General features: G+C 45.2%; 2 protein-coding genes across 2 annotated transcripts; one reads left to right on the forward strand and one right to left on the reverse strand.

Moving 5' to 3' along the window:
• Positions 1-4451: 4451 nt before the first annotated feature.
• LOC104269540 (calcium release-activated calcium channel protein 1) lies at positions 4452-5053 on the forward strand. The gene has a single exon (XM_009874942.1). The coding sequence runs from the start codon at positions 4454-4456 to the stop codon at positions 5009-5011; it is 558 nt and encodes a 185-aa protein (XP_009873244.1). The 5' UTR covers positions 4452-4453; the 3' UTR covers positions 5012-5053.
• A 3945-nt stretch (positions 5054-8998) lies between these two features.
• MORN3 (MORN repeat containing 3) lies at positions 8999-16004 on the reverse strand (the record flags this gene model as incomplete). Its single annotated transcript, XM_009874943.1, has 5 exons — positions 8999-9067; positions 10766-10950; positions 13636-13795; positions 15294-15451; positions 15849-16004. Coding segments are annotated over 5 exons (728 nt in total), but the record flags the coding sequence as incomplete, so codon positions are not given.
• Between the last annotated feature and the right edge of the window lie 1113 nt (positions 16005-17117).

Consider the following 17117-nt stretch of genomic DNA (forward strand, 5'->3'; position numbering starts at 1 on the left):
CAGGTACAACGCAGGGTCCCGGCCCACGTTACATTTCATCTTTGCAAAGAAAGGGAGGAGAGGAAGTAATTTAAAAATAGCTCCTAGATAATGCAGATTTACTTGAGATAAGGAAGCTTCTTTCGTTTTCTCTAGAGCAGTGGCTACTGATTCTGTGATAAAGTCAGAGAGCTCTCAGATACTCAGTTGTTACTGTTGCCCTTATATGTGATAACAAAGAGCAGTTACCTTCTCTTGTGCATTGAAAGTCTTGAGTGTCAATATGACTTGCTACATAGGGGGGCTCTTACTGCAGTTCTTCCTCTTGTTTTTCTTCTGATTGTTGTCTGTCTTGCTTTGTTTTCCCTGGATACTTCTTATTTCAGAAAACTCTTCCTTAAAACGGAAATCTAATTTGAAGCTTGCATTATGCTGGAGTTAAACCCAATCTAAGTAAATCCAGCGTGCTGTCTAGTAGTTTATGAAACTCGAGAATAATACCAAGATTTGAAGCAAGTCATTAATTTCTGTCCTGCTGCTGTGGTAAAAGTGAACAAGTGACAAACCAGGACAGTTATTTATTCTGCATTTCAGTAGCAATATGGGCTTCATTTACAGCTCTGTATGTGACTGATTCTTTATATTAATTGTTATTGCTGGTGAAAATTGTTTTATTACTGTGTCACAGCTCACTTCTTGCAAAGCAGTGGAATCGTTATTTGTTAGAGGCAAGATGTAAGTGCCCTTGTGTGGGTGGAAACCTTGAGAGCATCCAGGAGTTTGATTTTCATTTAAAAGCAGGAGCTTCTTTTAAGCAACTGTGATCTGATAAGACACGGGAGCCTTATAAAGAAGTAAGTGAAGTGAACTTATTTCAGGATATTAAACATTAAATAAAATTGAAATGCAAGTTCTTCTAGAGAGCAAGTCACTGAATTTCTTGCACTATGGTAGTATTCAGGCTGCCATGATTCTGCAATCCAGTGCTACCAGAAGCCCTGGCATGATTGTGTGCCCAAACTCGGGTATCTTCGAAAGCATCTGAATGCCCACCTTAGGCTTAGCAGAACTCGTCCTGCATCACACCACCATGAGAGTCGTTTAATTTTGTTGAGAAGCTGTACTTCAGGTTTACAGCTTTGTCAAGGGCTGTAGTAAATCTGTCAGTCATGTCTGCAGGGTGATCTGAAGTTGGCTATTCTTAGAGTCAGGGGTTAGACCAGATGACCTCTTGAGGTGTCTTCCAGCTTACGTTATTCTTTGATTATGCAGCAAGGCAGGGTGCTCGCAGCAAGGCAGCTGCACAGGAGAAATCGTGCAGCAAGTGTTCAAATTTAAAGAAGCTTTGAAAGTGGTAAAGGAGGAGGTGTGGACGCATGTTGTGTTGGATACTGTGCAGAAATCAGTGACTGTTCCTGCCCTGCCCTGTCTTCTGACACTGTCTTCTGAACCAGTGTAGAAACCTAGTAGAGGATGCAGGAAAGCATCCTCCTGTGTGGAGCGTCAGCATGTACCCATGAGTTTCAGGCTTTGCATGGATTTGGGTCATTCCAGATGAGCTCACTGGGGCCCTGTTTTAGCAAGTGTTACCTTATAAGAGCAATTGTGATTGGTGCAGTTTGAAATCTCAGCAGGAGCAAAGGAGAGAACTTCTGATGCTTTACTTTGCTGTTTGAAATGGGCACAGGGCCTCATAATGAAAAACGAAGCTCTTTGTTTTAGGTGCCTGGCTCAAGTTTGGCCCAGGAAGTAAATAACAAGAGTTGTGCAGCTGAAAAGACTTGGCAGTTTTCTGCTAGTTTGTAGTGAGAGGGTTCCCAAATTAGCTGCCTTGACAGATTGACGATACAGAAAACATGAACTGATTTTTCACTCGCGGGTCAAGCTGGAGTTACTCTGCCAGGCGTGAACACAAGGAGGCTCTGCTGTGCCCATCTGGAGACTTTCTGTCAACTTCGGTAGACTTTCAAAGTCCTTCAGGCATTCTGCATCCTAGAACTTCCCCAAAAGTCTCAATTTGAAGTGAGTTTTGAATTATGTATTCATCTTGAATCAATGGGCAAGAGAAGTGTTTTCTTACTTCCTCCACTCCTGCTTTTAGAGTGTTTCTAACACCAGTGTCAGTTATAACTGCAGCTTAGTGCATTTTCTGTTTGCTTATGGGTATCTCTGTCCAGCTGGTTAGCTTCAGCATACATTGGATTTAAGAGAATCTGGAGTTCAAAATCAGACGCTTGGTGTCATTGTTACATGGAGACATTGACTAACGGAAATATGAAATGTGTTCAGTGTTTGGTGAATTAAATACATCAGTCCTTAAAAGAAAAGAAAGTCTTCATCTTGCAAAGCTCTTTAGTGTCATGGTTATATTAACATAGTAAGTACCAGGATAAGGGATTAAAATATTTTGCCATGCTGGGTGGTTTTGAATCTAGACATACACCAGAAAATTTACAAGAACGAAAACTTCTCAAGTACGAAAATGAATACTCAGCGCTGAAGGACTGCAGTTGTTCTGCAAAAAATACAGGAAGCCCAACATCCCACAAGTGCCTTAGGACTTAAGCAGTGTCCTGCGGAGGGAAAGACCTGATGACCAAAGGTTTATCCTCTCAAATGTGAATTTCCCATGGTTGAGAGATGGTACTTTAAAATCTTTGATCAAGAACTGTATATGCACTAATATAATTTCTTCTTGAGTTTCTTGTAACACTTGGAAACTGTTTGCTAGTTGGCTGGGTGGTTCGGCTTATGACGATAAAAGCCTTTAATAAAGGAATTAAAATACTGGCAAATGGCCTTGAATGCCTGTTGAGACACGTCTGAGCAAAACCCTCAACTGGCTGAATATTAGTGTGTTAGCGGGTTAAGAGTTCTGGTGTCCTGGAACATGCTGGTTCTGGGAGTGTAAGAAGGTGGAATCCTGTACTAGGTGTAGCTTGGCTTAGCTCTTGCAAAATATTTAATGTTCGCACTGTTTTTTGCAGCTGTCTCTGGCTCCTGGTTTCTTTGTCTCCCTGCATCCATACTTCATGACATTTTCTTCACATCAGCTTGATGAGAACTGAGGTGTTGGAATGTATGCTATAGGCCGCATGCTGTCCAAACCATTAAGAGTGGCTGTGGCCATGGGCTAAACCTGTCCTGATGGGACTCAAAAGAGACGATTGGTTTCAGGCAGTGTTGTATGAACTGGTTTCATTGTCTTTTTGAGGGCAAACTGGTACATTACAAAGAGCTGGGCTCGGAGCTTCGTGCTGCCAAGGGGCTGAGGTCCTGGTTACAGCTGCTTCCTCCTCAGTTACGCAGGCCTATGCCAGCTTCCTTGTTCATCAGAGGCATTGCAGAAACAGCTCAGCTCGCTAAGCTAACGGAAGGTCACCACTTCTTGATGAGGTTAGCTTTCGCTGGGCTGGCAAGTTGAGTCAGTTCAACGAAGGATCAGGAGTGGGCAGCCAAGGTGCAGGAAGGGCTGACGTGGATCAGTCTGAACGATCCTGAATGGCAGCCTTTGCTCTTCCTTATGGTGTACATATTGGTGGTAAATTTTTTTTTCTCCACTTTTTAAAAATATTTTGTCTATTTAATAAGATCCTTTGAGAAAGAGCACTAAACATAGAGTCCTTGTTGCATTATCCCCTCTTTGGAACTGTGCTTTGAATGAAAGGCAAATTTATCAGGAAAGGTTATTTTTCAAGAGAGCTGTGGGGATTAGTGTCACTTTTCAATTCCACGTGGATAAAGCCACCTGTTTTAAAAACTGTTAAAAGGCATTCTAGTTCATTTTCTTGAACAAAAGTCTTCGAGCTGCATTTGAGTCTCCTGGTGCTATTTTTTAATGTTGATTTCTGCTCCTTAAGCACAGGCATACTTGGAGATGGATGTTTGTGAAAGGGCACAGCTGCACATGATGGAGGGCTGGACCTTGCAGCACCTGCATGAGCTCACCCAGAGCTGAGCCTAGGCAGTGTCTGGGAGCACTCTGTATTATCTTGTCTGGGAGCCTCATGTTTGTCTTTCCTAACAGGCCTGTTTGGCTGCCATGGATGTTGTGGAGACTTTAATTTTTTGGCTCTGTATTCTGATAACCTGTAGTGGAAGATCAAGAGCTGCCTCTACAATATAACACAGGAAAGACAAAATGTTTCACTTTAAGAGTTCAAGTATGGTGACAAAGTTCAGCTGTTTTGTTGGGATAAGCTGGAGGTGGCACAGTGGTTGTGCCATTAATAGCTGTCATGCATACTGGTGGTTTGTTCTACGACAGAAGAGTAAGTATGAAAATAGTGGCCTTGGCTTTGGCTTGATAGCTTGGACTTAAATTTGGACCTAATGAAAAGGTTGACATGAAGAGAAATTTAAATGCAGACTGTTACTTTGTTTGGACTAGATGATCTTCTGGAAACACTATTTAAACTTGAAATAAAATGTAATATGGGTGATTGCTTCTCTCTCCTTTCCTTTTCAGGTGGCTATGGTAGAAGTTCAGCTGGACTCAGACCACGACTACCCTCAAGGTCTCTTGATAGCCTTCAGTGCCTGTACTACTGTCCTGGTTGCAGTTCACCTGTTTGCACTCATGATAAGTACCTGCATTCTTCCAAACATAGAGGCTGTTAGCAATGTGCATAATCTCAACTCAGTAAAGGAGTCTCCCCATGAGCGTATGCATCGGCACATTGAGCTCGCGTGGGCTTTTTCTACTGTCATTGGGACTTTGCTCTTTCTTGCAGAAGTGGTGCTACTGTGTTGGGTAAAGTTTCTTCCTTTAAAGAAAAAAAATGATCCAGTCCAGAGCAACAGTTCTACCATCACATCAGGACAGGCAGCAGCCATTGCTTCCACGTCCATTATGGTTCCCTTTGGACTGATTTTCATTGTGTTTGCAGTCCACTTCTACAGGTCACTGGTGAGCCATAAAACAGACAGGCAATTCCAAGAACTGAATGAACTTGCTGAATTTGCACGGCTCCAGGATCAGCTGGATCACAGAGGCGATACCATCTCCTCCGCTGTTACCCATTTTGCGTAAACCTGTACTTAAAGAAAATAAAGTCACTGTTCTGCTTGTGCCTTGTTATGGTGACTCCCCTGTGGATGAACTGGTCGAACTGTTGATTATCACTCTTTAAAGAGAGATTATAAATGTTGGTTAATCCTTTAGAGAGGGAGGGAAAAAAGTTCCTTTCATAAAATTTTAGCTATCCGATATCTGAAGAGGTGTATAGTGGGGTGTGCTTGCGCTGCACACGTGCGCCCCTCCTCTTGTGAGCACTGTCTAGATTGCCTCTTGTTCGTGCTGAATAGTAGCTGTATAAATACATGAAAAATATCATTGTGGATTTGGGTATTTGTTAGGGATGGATACAGAAGCTTTTTTCCCCCCCTCTCTTTGATGTTGGCATTTGCTAGAAGATACTGTTTGTCTGATCCGCGTCGCATGGCATGATACAAATTACTTGGGATATGCAGCAATTAGCACTTGGTTTCAGTGCTAGCGCTGTTCTCTCTAGAAAGCCTGACAGATGGTAGAAGTGAAAGCTTTCTCACCACTTTCTCCAGTATGTTTTGCTGCCAAGTAATTATTACTTTAGTGATTTCTCCAACGCCTTTTTCCTGTGGCAGTTACACATTTTATAACTTGCTAAAGACCCGTGACTAGTCTTACTGCGATGTGGCATGGCCACATGAGTGGAAATGAGACTCAACTCTGCTCTTCCTTGGAAGAAAATTAAAGCAATAACTGTTTTAAAGTTCTCTTGAGCCAGCACGTATTATCTGGAGAGGTAGATGTGCCTGTTTCCCATTTAGGAATCTTTTTGTAAAAAGAAGGAACTAGATGGAAATTATCACTGGATAATTTTTTTGCTTGAAAATCAGAACCACTGCTGAGCTTTTTCAAAGCCAAAGTAGTAATTATTTTATACTTTTATATTAAAAAAATATATTTTTTAATAAATCCTCAGATACAAGCAGCAAAAGGTGCTTTCTCTGCATTGGATTCCCAAGTAATTAGCTATGCCTTGGTCTTCCATGTTTAGAAAAAGTCTTTTCCTTGCTGAAGTGTTGTATTTAATAACTTGTTACACATTTCTTTGCTTCCAAAGGAGGAAGACTACTTTTCTCTGTGTGTATTTATTTATGACAGCAGGTTATTGGTGAGTAATATTGCTGCTTACTTTTAGACACGTCTGTTGGCAGCGAGGCTACCGTGTTGTTTTTTACTTCCTCTTTATGTAAAAACTTCCCCTTGGTCTCTTAGAGAAGAGATTTGTCCAGGAAAGATGGCAGCAGTTGTCCTGGGCTGCTTCAGTAATTCTGGCTATGTCTAGAAGGGGAATGCTTTTGGAATACAGCTGTTCTATGGAGCAGCTGTGGGCTTTCATGGGTAAAAAGCTGGTTTTTGAACACAAACTGAGACAGGTTCTGAGTCTAATGGAACAAAACTTGACCTCCCTATCGTAGCCAACGCTGTGGAATAGAAACCTGGGATTTTGAAATTGCGCAGGAGTGTGCATGATGATACGGAGAAGAGCTGCACCTGGCTGAGCCTGGGCTCAACGTGGTCTCCCACACCCAACCTCCGTCTCAGGTTATCCCAACGTATTTCCAGACGTGCCCATGGAGTTGGGGTGTGTTGGAGATTAAATAACAGGGCAGCAGCGTGTATTTACTACTGAAGCAGCCTCGTGAAGCGAATGGGACTGATTTCTCCTGTCGGCACCAGTGCGATGGAAAGTGTTGACAAGGTTACCTGTGTGCATTTGTGTTCTGAAAAATAACTATAAAAAACAATGCTGGGCTTTCTTCTTTTTTTCTGATTTTTTTTCAGCAGCATTCTCAGTTTGCAAGCTTTCTGCTTGCCATTTTCACAAGTCCTTCTGACATACAGAGGCCAAACGGGGTATTTTCCAACTCTGCCCTTACGCTGTGCTCCAAAGGTGTTCTGTTACTGAGGGAAATCTGCTGATGGTGAGAATTGTGATTAGTCCCACAGGTGGTTGTTCTTGGAGCACTGGAAGGATTAGGTTAGTAAAGGTATTAATGAAGCAGCATTCCAAAACACGAAATCCTGGTAGTAGGCACAAAATGTATGTTCTCATCCTTTACTGCAGTATTAGTCCTGTCTTGGAGAAAGACTCTTAAAAATCCCTCGTTAAAGGAAGAAAACCTGACTTGATATGCACAGTAGAACCAATGGTTGAAAGGGTGCTGTGAGGCTTAAAAATTATATTTCTGTCTCTAAATTGCATATTTAAGTTACCCCATTATTTTGATTGGAAGTCCAGAAAATTGTATTTGCCAGGTTTATTTTGTAAAATTACTTGCTGTCCTGGATAAGCAGCCAAATTACTCTTGATTTTGTAGCTCTTGGACAAAGTGAGAGAAGTGTGAGGTTTTTTGTTTAAGAAATATGGAATTAGAAGCTAGTGGGACAGCCTTGGTTTTAACTTTCTCAAGCTGGTAGGTTCTGAGCTAATGGCGCTGTTACAACAGCTGCTTTTCTAACTATTTTCTGCACTTTAAGCCATGATAACGAGGATGTCACTCTCATTTTCCACCTGCGGAAATGGTCATGAAAATTACACCTTGGGCACAGTCTCGTAACGGTGTGCCAGAGGCAGTAACCAGACCCAGACACGAGGATCTAAACATCAAGAGTGCACTTAGATTTTTTTTTTTTTTAATCCCTTATTTATACTAATGGTATTATGCATTTACCTCAAGCATTTTAAACATTGGTTATTGTATGTCACTTATTTAGATATGAAACACTTCAATGAAATAAAATATACTCAATCGTTGCTGATTATTTGTTATCTCGAGGGGTAAAATATGCTTATTTTCTCTAGAGCCCTTGGCTCTTCAGCTACCTTGTGCTAATCCTAACTGCATTTCAGAGGTTTTCTTAAAATGTGTTCAGTTACTCATTTTGGTTATAATAAGAAGATAAAATTTCCTGTTCACACAGCTCTAAAGATTATAACGTAGCTGAAGTGCTTTTCCTCCTGTCAGCGCCGCTTAAATCTTGGGACCGAGCGTGCTGTATCGTTATTCTCTCCAAGTGCTGAAATAGAAAAGTAGGTTATCGTCCAGCCTGGGAACCACGGAGAGTCGAGGGACCGACTGAGCTGTAAACAAAAGGTGATACTCCACCCACGGGTTGTTTTTCACCAGCCGGCTGGCGAGCCACCTTCCTTCGGCCTTGTGGGTGACGTTCTTGACACGCGTGGCTGTGTGTCGTCCTGGTGTCGGGCAAAACCAGAGCAGCGGGTGTGGTGCCACTGGGGGTCTGGCGTGTTGGCTGGCCAGCCAAGTAGCAGAGCCGGGGAAGATCCCAGGGGTGAGGGAGGAGAACCAGCAGCACGTTATGGAAAATGCAGAGAGCAAGCGAAGTTGTGTTAACAAAAAAAATTGAATCGTGGTCTGTTGTAACTTCAAAAGCTGTCTTGGGTCACAGGGATGTACCAGGTTAAGTTTAGGGGGAGTGGGAGGGGACGATTAGTTGACTGTACTTTTCTAGGGCTTTGCTTTTATAGCATATCATGGAAACACTGCTCCTTGGAGATATGGTTTAGTTGAGGACTTGTCAGTCTTAAATTAATGGTTGTACTCTGATCTTATAGGTCTTTTCCAGTCCAGGTGGTGGTGCGATTCTCTAAGGCAACGTGAAGATCTTGAAACCCCCAGGAGTGCGATTTCTTGACAGGAGGAATGACTCAGAGGAGCTGGGCAAAGAGTCACCCTGCCCATTTTTCAGCATTTTGCTGCTTGTGGTTTTTCTAATTTTTTATTATTTTATTTCTCTGTTTTTTCCTTTCTTTTACAAGGTAAGGGGAGTGTGGGAGGAGGCTTCTGAGCAAAGCCACCCTCAGAGTGAAGCATACATGAGTAGCCTTGAGGGGAAGGTGAGGTAGCACAACACGATGCACCGCAGCGTGGATTTGAGGCTCAAATGAGTAACCCAGGATTGTGTTCTTATCTTGGCATCTATTTTTTTTCCTTTAGCATCTGGTTATTAATTCTGGCTGTCATCAAACATCGCCCGGGCCTCTGCTAAAACACCATCTGGATCAGCTAGTTCAATCTAAATAAAAAGAATACAAATCAGTTATGCAGTGTAATTGAAGAAGCTTAAGGTTTTATAGATCTTGATTACGGAAGCATTAGCAGAGAATCTCCCATGTATCAGGACTTCAGTTTATATTGCAGCCTTTCAATTACTGCCCTAGAAACATTGCCTCACTGCCCTAATTTTATCAGCGTGTTGAACATCACTTCATCTTGAAATAGCTCAGCGTGGAGCAGGCTGATGCTCCTTTAACAGAACACGTTTTTGGGCAAAACTGGCTTTGATATGTAGCCTGTTGGGTCTCGCCTCTGCCTTTAAAGGGTAACTGCAGTTCCCCAAGTGAGCACCAAAGGTCACATGAAAGCAGAAGTCTGGAGTCACAGCACCCACCTGCACTTTCTAACACCCATCACCTACTTTTCTCTAGTGGCTGCCCGCAATAGTAATTTGATGGAAAGTTTATGGAAATCCGAAGTCAGTTTTTCTCCTTTTATCTGTTACTTCCTTTATGTTCCAAGATCACTAAGTCTCTTCTGATGGAAAGCCTAAGAATGGCAGTGAAAGTTGACGCTTTCTTTCTGCTCGTAGAGCAGAAGAAAATTGGGTCATAACTTGGTCTTCAGGGAGTTAAATAAAGAGCCAGGCGTGAACATCCTGCCTCAGTGAAAAGACAATTCCTCCCAGGCTCTTGGGCTGCCCAGGTCGGGGAGGCTGTTCTCTCGTGACCTTTGACAAACCTATTAAATAGGTAAATATTTTTAGCTACAGAAGCCCTGCTCCTTTTGCTCCTTTTGTAAAAAGGAGACTGTTTTTCCCTGGTGAGTGTTTGGGATTTATTATTCTCCACTGCTGTGGGTGTGCCTAGTACTTACAGGATTAACTGGCTTAGTCAAAATGTCTGTGCTCGGAGGGCTACCGCTCCAGAAACCAGATTTGAAAAAGTATGGGAAGATGTAACAGCTGTGAGCTTTGGTGGACTGCATGTACCCAACATGATTTGCAACACCTTGTCCCTGGAGCAGAGGAGGAAGGCAGGCAGTTTACCTGCCACAGGGCCACGCTATTCCCTTGTTACTGGAATAAAGCGGCGTGTTGCCCTTACCTAGTGGGGTTCTGCTCGGTTCTAAGCCAAGAGGAGCTTCCCCACCTGCATCTTGCAGTAACCGTCCCTTGGAAACACGATGCTTTTGTGGGTATCGGCTCCCAGACACCTGTCTGCCCACCCTGGGGTGAGGTGGCAATCTGCAGCACCACCAGGCTGCTGGACATGGACAAGCCCCCAACTCAGGGTGTGTGGGTAAAGGAAGTAGGTGATAGCAGCGCTGCAGTTTCTCGGGGTTTGTTAAGGTCTAGTCAGCTTTAGCACTTGGGCTTGGCAAAATCATTTGGTTTTGACGCAAATCCCACTATTGTCTCTGCCTCTATTGTCCCCGTTTCCTTTGTGCTGCTTCAGGTCTCTGAGCAGTTTTGGCACACAAGAACTGCAGTTTTTCAGCTGTAGGTGATGAGGAGGCTCCAGCAGTGGCTGGACAGGCCCTTTGTCCCTCCAAGGCCATTTAGGAACTGCTGGCCAAAAGACTGCGAGAGCACACCCTGTGAGCTGGGAATCCCATGGGGGTGATCACCCACAGAGTGAAATGCTACCTGGAGAGCTGCCCCGAGCGCTGATGAATGCAAATACCACTAAGAAAAGTGAAATTTCCAAGCCATTACCTTTGGGATTGGATACTGAGTAGGGGCAGGAGCTTCGTCTCTGCCGAAGTCAATCAGAATTCCAGATTTTGGTGTATCTGCTGCCCAGATGCCTTCAAACAACTGTCCCTTATCCAAGTAGAAAAATTTCCCTGGGCCGTGCTTCTTTCCCTCTTTCCAACCTCCTTCGTACCGATTTTCATTTGCTGCAATTAAACGCATGAACAGACCATGAAATTTGCACTGTTTCAGTGAGGGGCTGCAAACAAAACCAAGCAACAGGGCAAACCGACAGAAGGGGAAATCATTTGGCTCCTCTTAGTGATTTTGAGTGGGCTGTGGCATGATGTGTTGCTTTGCTTTCGCAGTGCTGTGCCACAGAGGGGTGAGCAAGTGAGCCCAGAGTAGGACTAGTAGCTGAGTCATTCTTCACAACGTGAAAAATTATAGGACATAAGTTTCAGATTTGTCACCATGACAGATCACTCAGGATCTTGAAGAGGTTTGCTAGCCTGGGTGAGGAACAGCAGCTGTCTGATCGTTGTCCAGTCAAAATAATCTTGATTTCAAGTAACACTTGTAGTTATGTTTTTCCTCAATGAATTACAGGGCAAGAATTGCTGTGAGTGTCTGAATAATTCAGGCAATCAGTTACAGACTGTTTTTCCAGCTGTACTGCATCCTTTTACTGTTTTTCTGCCAGTTGAGAGAGGGGTTTTTTTTAGGCTCAGTGCTGCTCTCCAGGAATCCATTCATCCATCACCAACAAGGAAAGCAGAGCCACAAGGGAAAGGGAGCAGCCTCTACCAGGGACACTGATTGAGAAGAGGCATCATGCCCATGGTGATGCTGGGGCTGTGACACATCCAGGCCACCCTGCTCTCACTAGGAGAGTCCTCTGCTGTCCCCTTTTCCTAAGCCAAAAACCATGGGGATTTCTGACCAAGTTGTGTAGTGAAAATATTTTTGGGTCTCAGCTGAACTCTACCATTTTTCATGGCAAGAGGTGGCCAAAATACCATGGCACCCCACCTGGTGCCGCAGAGGGAGCTGGGGACTGTCAGAACACTGCAAGGCAAGAGGAAGAAAAAACAAAAATGCTTCTGGGGAGCGTGGATGCTGAGCTCTTCAGGCAGGGTCTGGTTTACAGGTTGCAGCTGTGGTGGCAGTTATCTTCAGCGTGCATCTGGTGGTGTGCTTGCCCACAACACTGCCCTGCCTGCTGGTGGGAGCAGCTCAGCTTCTGCTCTCCAGCCACTAACTCAAAACCACCAAAATCACAGCCTCGGCTGCAATGGAGGGACCATCAGACACTCTAGTTGCACGGCTGCTCCCATCCTCTGAGATCTTGCTCCAGTTTAAAAGCTGTTTGTCAAATGGGCTGTAGCAGAGGTGGCGAATCAGCGTGGTGCTCCCAGCCCAGCTCGCCCTCGCCGGGCACACTGCCACTACAAGCAATTTAATCTGGAGCTGCAGCTCATCGTGACCTCCACTGAAGAACTCCTTTTCTTTCACCATCGCAAAGCTGCCGGCACGTGGGCACGCTTCCAGCAGCTGAACTGAATACATTAAGCTTGTGGGTATGAAATAATTGCTCCGGCTAATTTTAACCAAAAGGAATCCAGCTCACAGTCGGTTACAGGTGCCACTACAAGCAATTTAATCTGGAGCTGCAGCTCATCGTGACCTCCACTGAAGAACTCCTTTTCTTTCACCATCGCAAAGCTGCCGGCACGTGGGCACGCTTCCAGCAGCTGAACTGAATACATTAAGCTTGTGGGTATGAAATAATTGCTCCGGCTAATTTTAACCAAAAGGAATCCAGCTCACAGTCGGTTACAGGCTGTGCTGGAGGCAACTGGGCTCTGAAATGGTGCATCAGCCACAGCTCGGCCTGCAGGGACTGTCAGTTTATAACGCCAAGGGTGACTTGGATTGGGGGCACAGCAGATCGGTGGAAGGAGTTAGCCCTGGAAGCGGGCGCCGATTTCATCTGGATGCGCCATCAGTCCCAAGTGACTTTACGGTCAGCAAAGAGCGCGCAGCCGTGCATGTGAAGTGCAGTGAAGGTCATGCTCATGCCTCCTAGCTGCTTTGCTTAGCTAATTACTAGCCTTGAGATCACTTTCAAGCGAAAAGAAATAGAACAGATGAATAATAATACAGAGATAATATTTCTTCAAACGTTCATAGAATGCAGTGCCTTTATCCAGAGGATTGGTGTTCTTAGCTTCGGGGAAAAACATGATAAACTCATGAGAGAAAAAAAATCCAAATTTGTATTTTTACTCAGAGATTGCCCCCAACATTCCTAATCTGTGATGTTCTCGGCATTATTTCTGGGTAGGGATTGTGTACTCATGAAACTGCTGTGGTCACTCAACATCAGCCAGCGTCAGATGTAGAAGATGGGATGAAGTGAACTCAAAAAAGGAACTTTTTTTTTTTTCTGTGCTGGAAACTGGACTCCTCTTCAGCATGCAGCAGCTAGAAAGTATGTCTGGCAAAGTGCCTGGCTTGAAAAGAGAGATTTGCTCTCCTCAGACCCCACAGTACATTATCTCAAACCCTAACCATCCTTGTCATTTAAATGTAAATCACAGCAAAAATAAGCTCTCATGCGTGTGGGCTTGAGCAGCTCAAGGCCGGCCCTTGCACAGCCTGTGCTGCCTCCAGCCCCAAAACAGGAGGGGAGGGACGACGCAGGGGAGCCCACACGGCCCTGGAGGGACGATGCAGGGGAGCCCGCACGACCCTGGTGCGAGGCTGCGTCAGGAGATGCAATGTAGTGCCCTGAAATCTGGCAGCAGAGACATCTGTAACGCACCACGGCACCAAATACCTCCAAGTGGGTAGTCAGGACCTGTTGGGTGAAGGCGGCCGGTACTTACGCAGCCGCAGCATCCCATGCCCATCAGGCTGGTCGTCCAGCCACTGTCCCTCGTAGATGGAGCTGTCCCTGTAGTACATCCGTCCCCAGCCGCTTCGCCGCCCAGCGCACCACTCGCCCTCATAGCGCTCCCCGCTGGGGTAAAACATTGTCCCGTAGCCCTGGAGAGCAGCACAGAGACGGCCGGTTAGGAACCTTGGTACTGAAAGGGGTCGAGGTTCAATTTTGGGACATTGCTTTTTTGATACACTACTCCTCTACTTATTATTCTCACACATGGCTGCTGGCAGCCCAGCTCAGCGCCCATGCTTGTGTGGAAGGAAATGAGAGGTGGTGGTATGGGAATTTTTTGGTCAAATTATGTTATTCCCATGACAAAATCTCCGCGTGTTATTATTGGCACGATTGCTGCTAATATTTAGCTAAAAGTGGGTTTGACTAGAACATAAAACTGCCTGGGCATAGGCAGCATAAACAAGACCTGTCCCAACATAGGGATTTTATACCTTTCAACCCTGACACTGTTTCGTACGGCCCAGTGTGGACACAGTTTTGCCTTCTCCTCCATCTATACCCCCAAAAACCTCTTTGCTTTCCCTCCTCGGGCTTGACGCTGCTGGCAGGTTTGGTTGGTGAATTTCTGAATTAAGACCACTGCTTTTGTGCAAGCTGTGGACCCCAGGAGGTGTTTGTCTTACTTTGTGTTTGCCATTATGAGAAATCCAGAGGCAGCCCCTACACTGGGGAGTGATACCAATAAGAAATATTTACATATTACTCCTGAGTTTTCCCATAGGAATAAAGTGTTCATTTACCTCTGAACAACAAAAAATATCCGTTCTGGAAATAAGTGATTTGTCTGAGCATGAATTTTATTCAACTGCACTGAAGTAAAAAGGAGGTTTTTGCAGAAGAAAAAAACAACGCTAGTGATATTTGGATGTCCTGAGAAATCTTTCACCAAAGCTCAATCTTCCAAAGAACAGGAGGGGAAGATCCCTCCAAGAGACTGGAGCCACAGAGCTACACACCAATTAGAAGTGTAAGAGGCTGTTAATTTGGTTTAAGACACAAAGGCGAACACAAGGTTTCCATTGCCAGGTCAGAAAACGTTCCTACAAGGATTTTGCATATAATGGGCATTTTTGCCAGATTACTTCCTCACTATGTTCCCTTTAGAAAAAAAACAGTGATTTATGTGCTAGGCTTAATTTCCAGAAGAACTCATGTTGTCTAATATGCTGTAAAACTCCCAGAAGAAGGTAGATTTTCCTGCAGTGCTTGTAATACAGGTTCCTCTGACTGCTTCGAGGATGCAAGTGGGGAGGATCAAGACCTGGGATACGAAACCTCTCATCCTGCTTGGCCAAGCTGCAGGTGAGTGAGGGCAGCAATCGCTGCTCTGCAGCTGCTGCTGGGAGGTCAGGGCTGGAACTTGGTCACCAGCAGATTGGTGGGATCGGTTCCTCTCATTTTCTTGAAAGCTCTTGCTTTCATTTTCTTGTTCCACCTATTTGTTTCCCCAAAACCCTTCAATTCAGCTTCAGCACTGGAAAAATCAGTATTTTAAGCCATCTGCTTGCACATACACACCCAGCTCTTCCCCGTGTGTTAGGGAATGCTGCCTTGCTGCCAACAGGCACAGGACGTCTCACTTACGCATTTTTTGTCATTTTTCCACCAGCCTTCATACACCTTCTTGTATTCCTTGGTTACAGGGTCAGGAATGCTGTAGGAGCCATAACCATCTCGCTTCCCAAACTTCCAGTCACCGCTATAAATAGCTCTGGTGTGTTTCCACAACTGCCTGCCTTTACCTGTTTAACAAACAAGAGGAATTATGAGGACACCATCGCGGGTTTCTGACAGCCCCATCCTGGGTGAAGGAGCTCCCTGCACCGACACAGGCTTATGTCTGGGTTCTGTTTAGCTTCCCGAGTCAGATGCATCATTAATCTTGAGCACGGGCTTCCTGTGTGGCCTTTGCTGAAGGCACTTAAATCTTTCCAAACCTTAGTTTACTGCTGGTAAACAAGCCTGTCCTGCTCAGGCTGCTCAGGGCTTGGCCAGGGTCTCCTTCCCCTTCTCTGTCTCCTGGAGCACCTGGGTTTGTGGGGAATGTCATACATGACCGACCACTGACCACTCGCTGGCCTTAAGAATTTTTCTAACGACATCTGAATTGGTACTTTTCCTGAAAATGGTCTGTCTTACCGTGTTTCAAGTTGTCCAGCCATTCTCCAGTATACTGATCTCCATTGACCGCATAAACTGTGTGTCTTAATCCATGTTTCTGCGCTTTCCTGTCCCATTCATGCCAGAGAGGCTCTGTGGCCCCGGGGTATTTTACAACGGGCTTATTTTTCATGGCTGGAGAGGAAAACGAATGATCGTCAGAAATAAATTAGAGAGAAATTACTAAGGCGGGCACAGGCAGAACAGTCTATTTGTGAGCTAGGTTTTAATAGGCACCCGAGTCAGTAATTGATGTCTGACTTTGGAGGTGTAAAATAGAGATGTAACAAACAGTGGGTATCTAAAAATAACAAAGTACAAACCAGCGCTATCTGAAAACAGGCTTGCAGCACAGCCTGGCCTGTTAGGAAACGTTAAATAAGTTTCAGCAGGTCAGGTCTGCGGTGGGCATCAGTCTCTGAACCCACCAGAGGTTTTGGGGGCAGAGGGAAAGGCAGCCCCTTTTCTGTACAGCCTAAGCCCTGCTGGGCTCCTTCTCATGGCTGCTCCTCCGCCAGTTCTGTGCAAGGCCGGAGCAGTAGTTTATGCAAAAGAGAAAATTATTTGTTTGCTAGGAAATATCTCAAGACATTGGAAAGCATTCACAAGACACAGTCGGTCAGCGAGTTGGCTGATGTTCCTGGGGTGCACCAGGAGCTGGGACACTTCATGCACCCAGCAGTGCCACAGCTCAGGCTCCTTTAACTACGAAAAATATCAGTCATGTAGGTGTCTGGTTAAAAGGGGTCAAAACTACCACATTTCTGTCTATCAGGGGGCTGCAGGCTTGTCTAGGACAAGACAAGTGCTGTCAGTCAAACAAGTTGTCAAGGAGGTGGCTTCTGAAGTGGGTTTTAAAGCAGGAGATGACGGGCACAGCACATGGCGATCGGGGTCTCAGAGGTCTGGAGGGAAAGTGTCATTGTGAAGGACGGGGAAGATGCTGTGGCCCATCAATACAGAGGACGACCACAGAGCATGTGGTGGCAGCGATTTCTGGGCACTGTCGGTGGAACGGCTCACTCTTCAGTGCAGTGGAAATGCTGGTGCCGACTCGGAGTGGTGAGAGTGGTCTCCTATAAACCATAAATAAACGCCAAAAGGGGGCTGTAGAAACAAAAGGCAAGTTTCTATGAATGCCGTCAACATCCAGAGCTTGGCTGGAGCCCGGCGGGGCGGGATGCTCTCTGATTCTGTCTCCTGGGCTCCCCCTTCTGTCCTGATCTGCTGAACGGAGCCGTACGGAGT

Source organism: Apaloderma vittatum, unplaced genomic scaffold, assembly GCF_000703405.1.
Source record: "Apaloderma vittatum isolate BGI_N311 unplaced genomic scaffold, ASM70340v1 scaffold41948, whole genome shotgun sequence".
In the NCBI taxonomy this organism is placed as follows: Eukaryota; Metazoa; Chordata; class Aves; order Trogoniformes; family Trogonidae; genus Apaloderma; species Apaloderma vittatum.

Excerpts from the sequence above, each read along its gene's own strand:
- LOC104269540 (XM_009874942.1), top strand. The coding sequence starts at position 4,454 with ATGGTAGAAGTTCAGCTGGACTCAGACCACGACTACCCTCAAGGTCTC.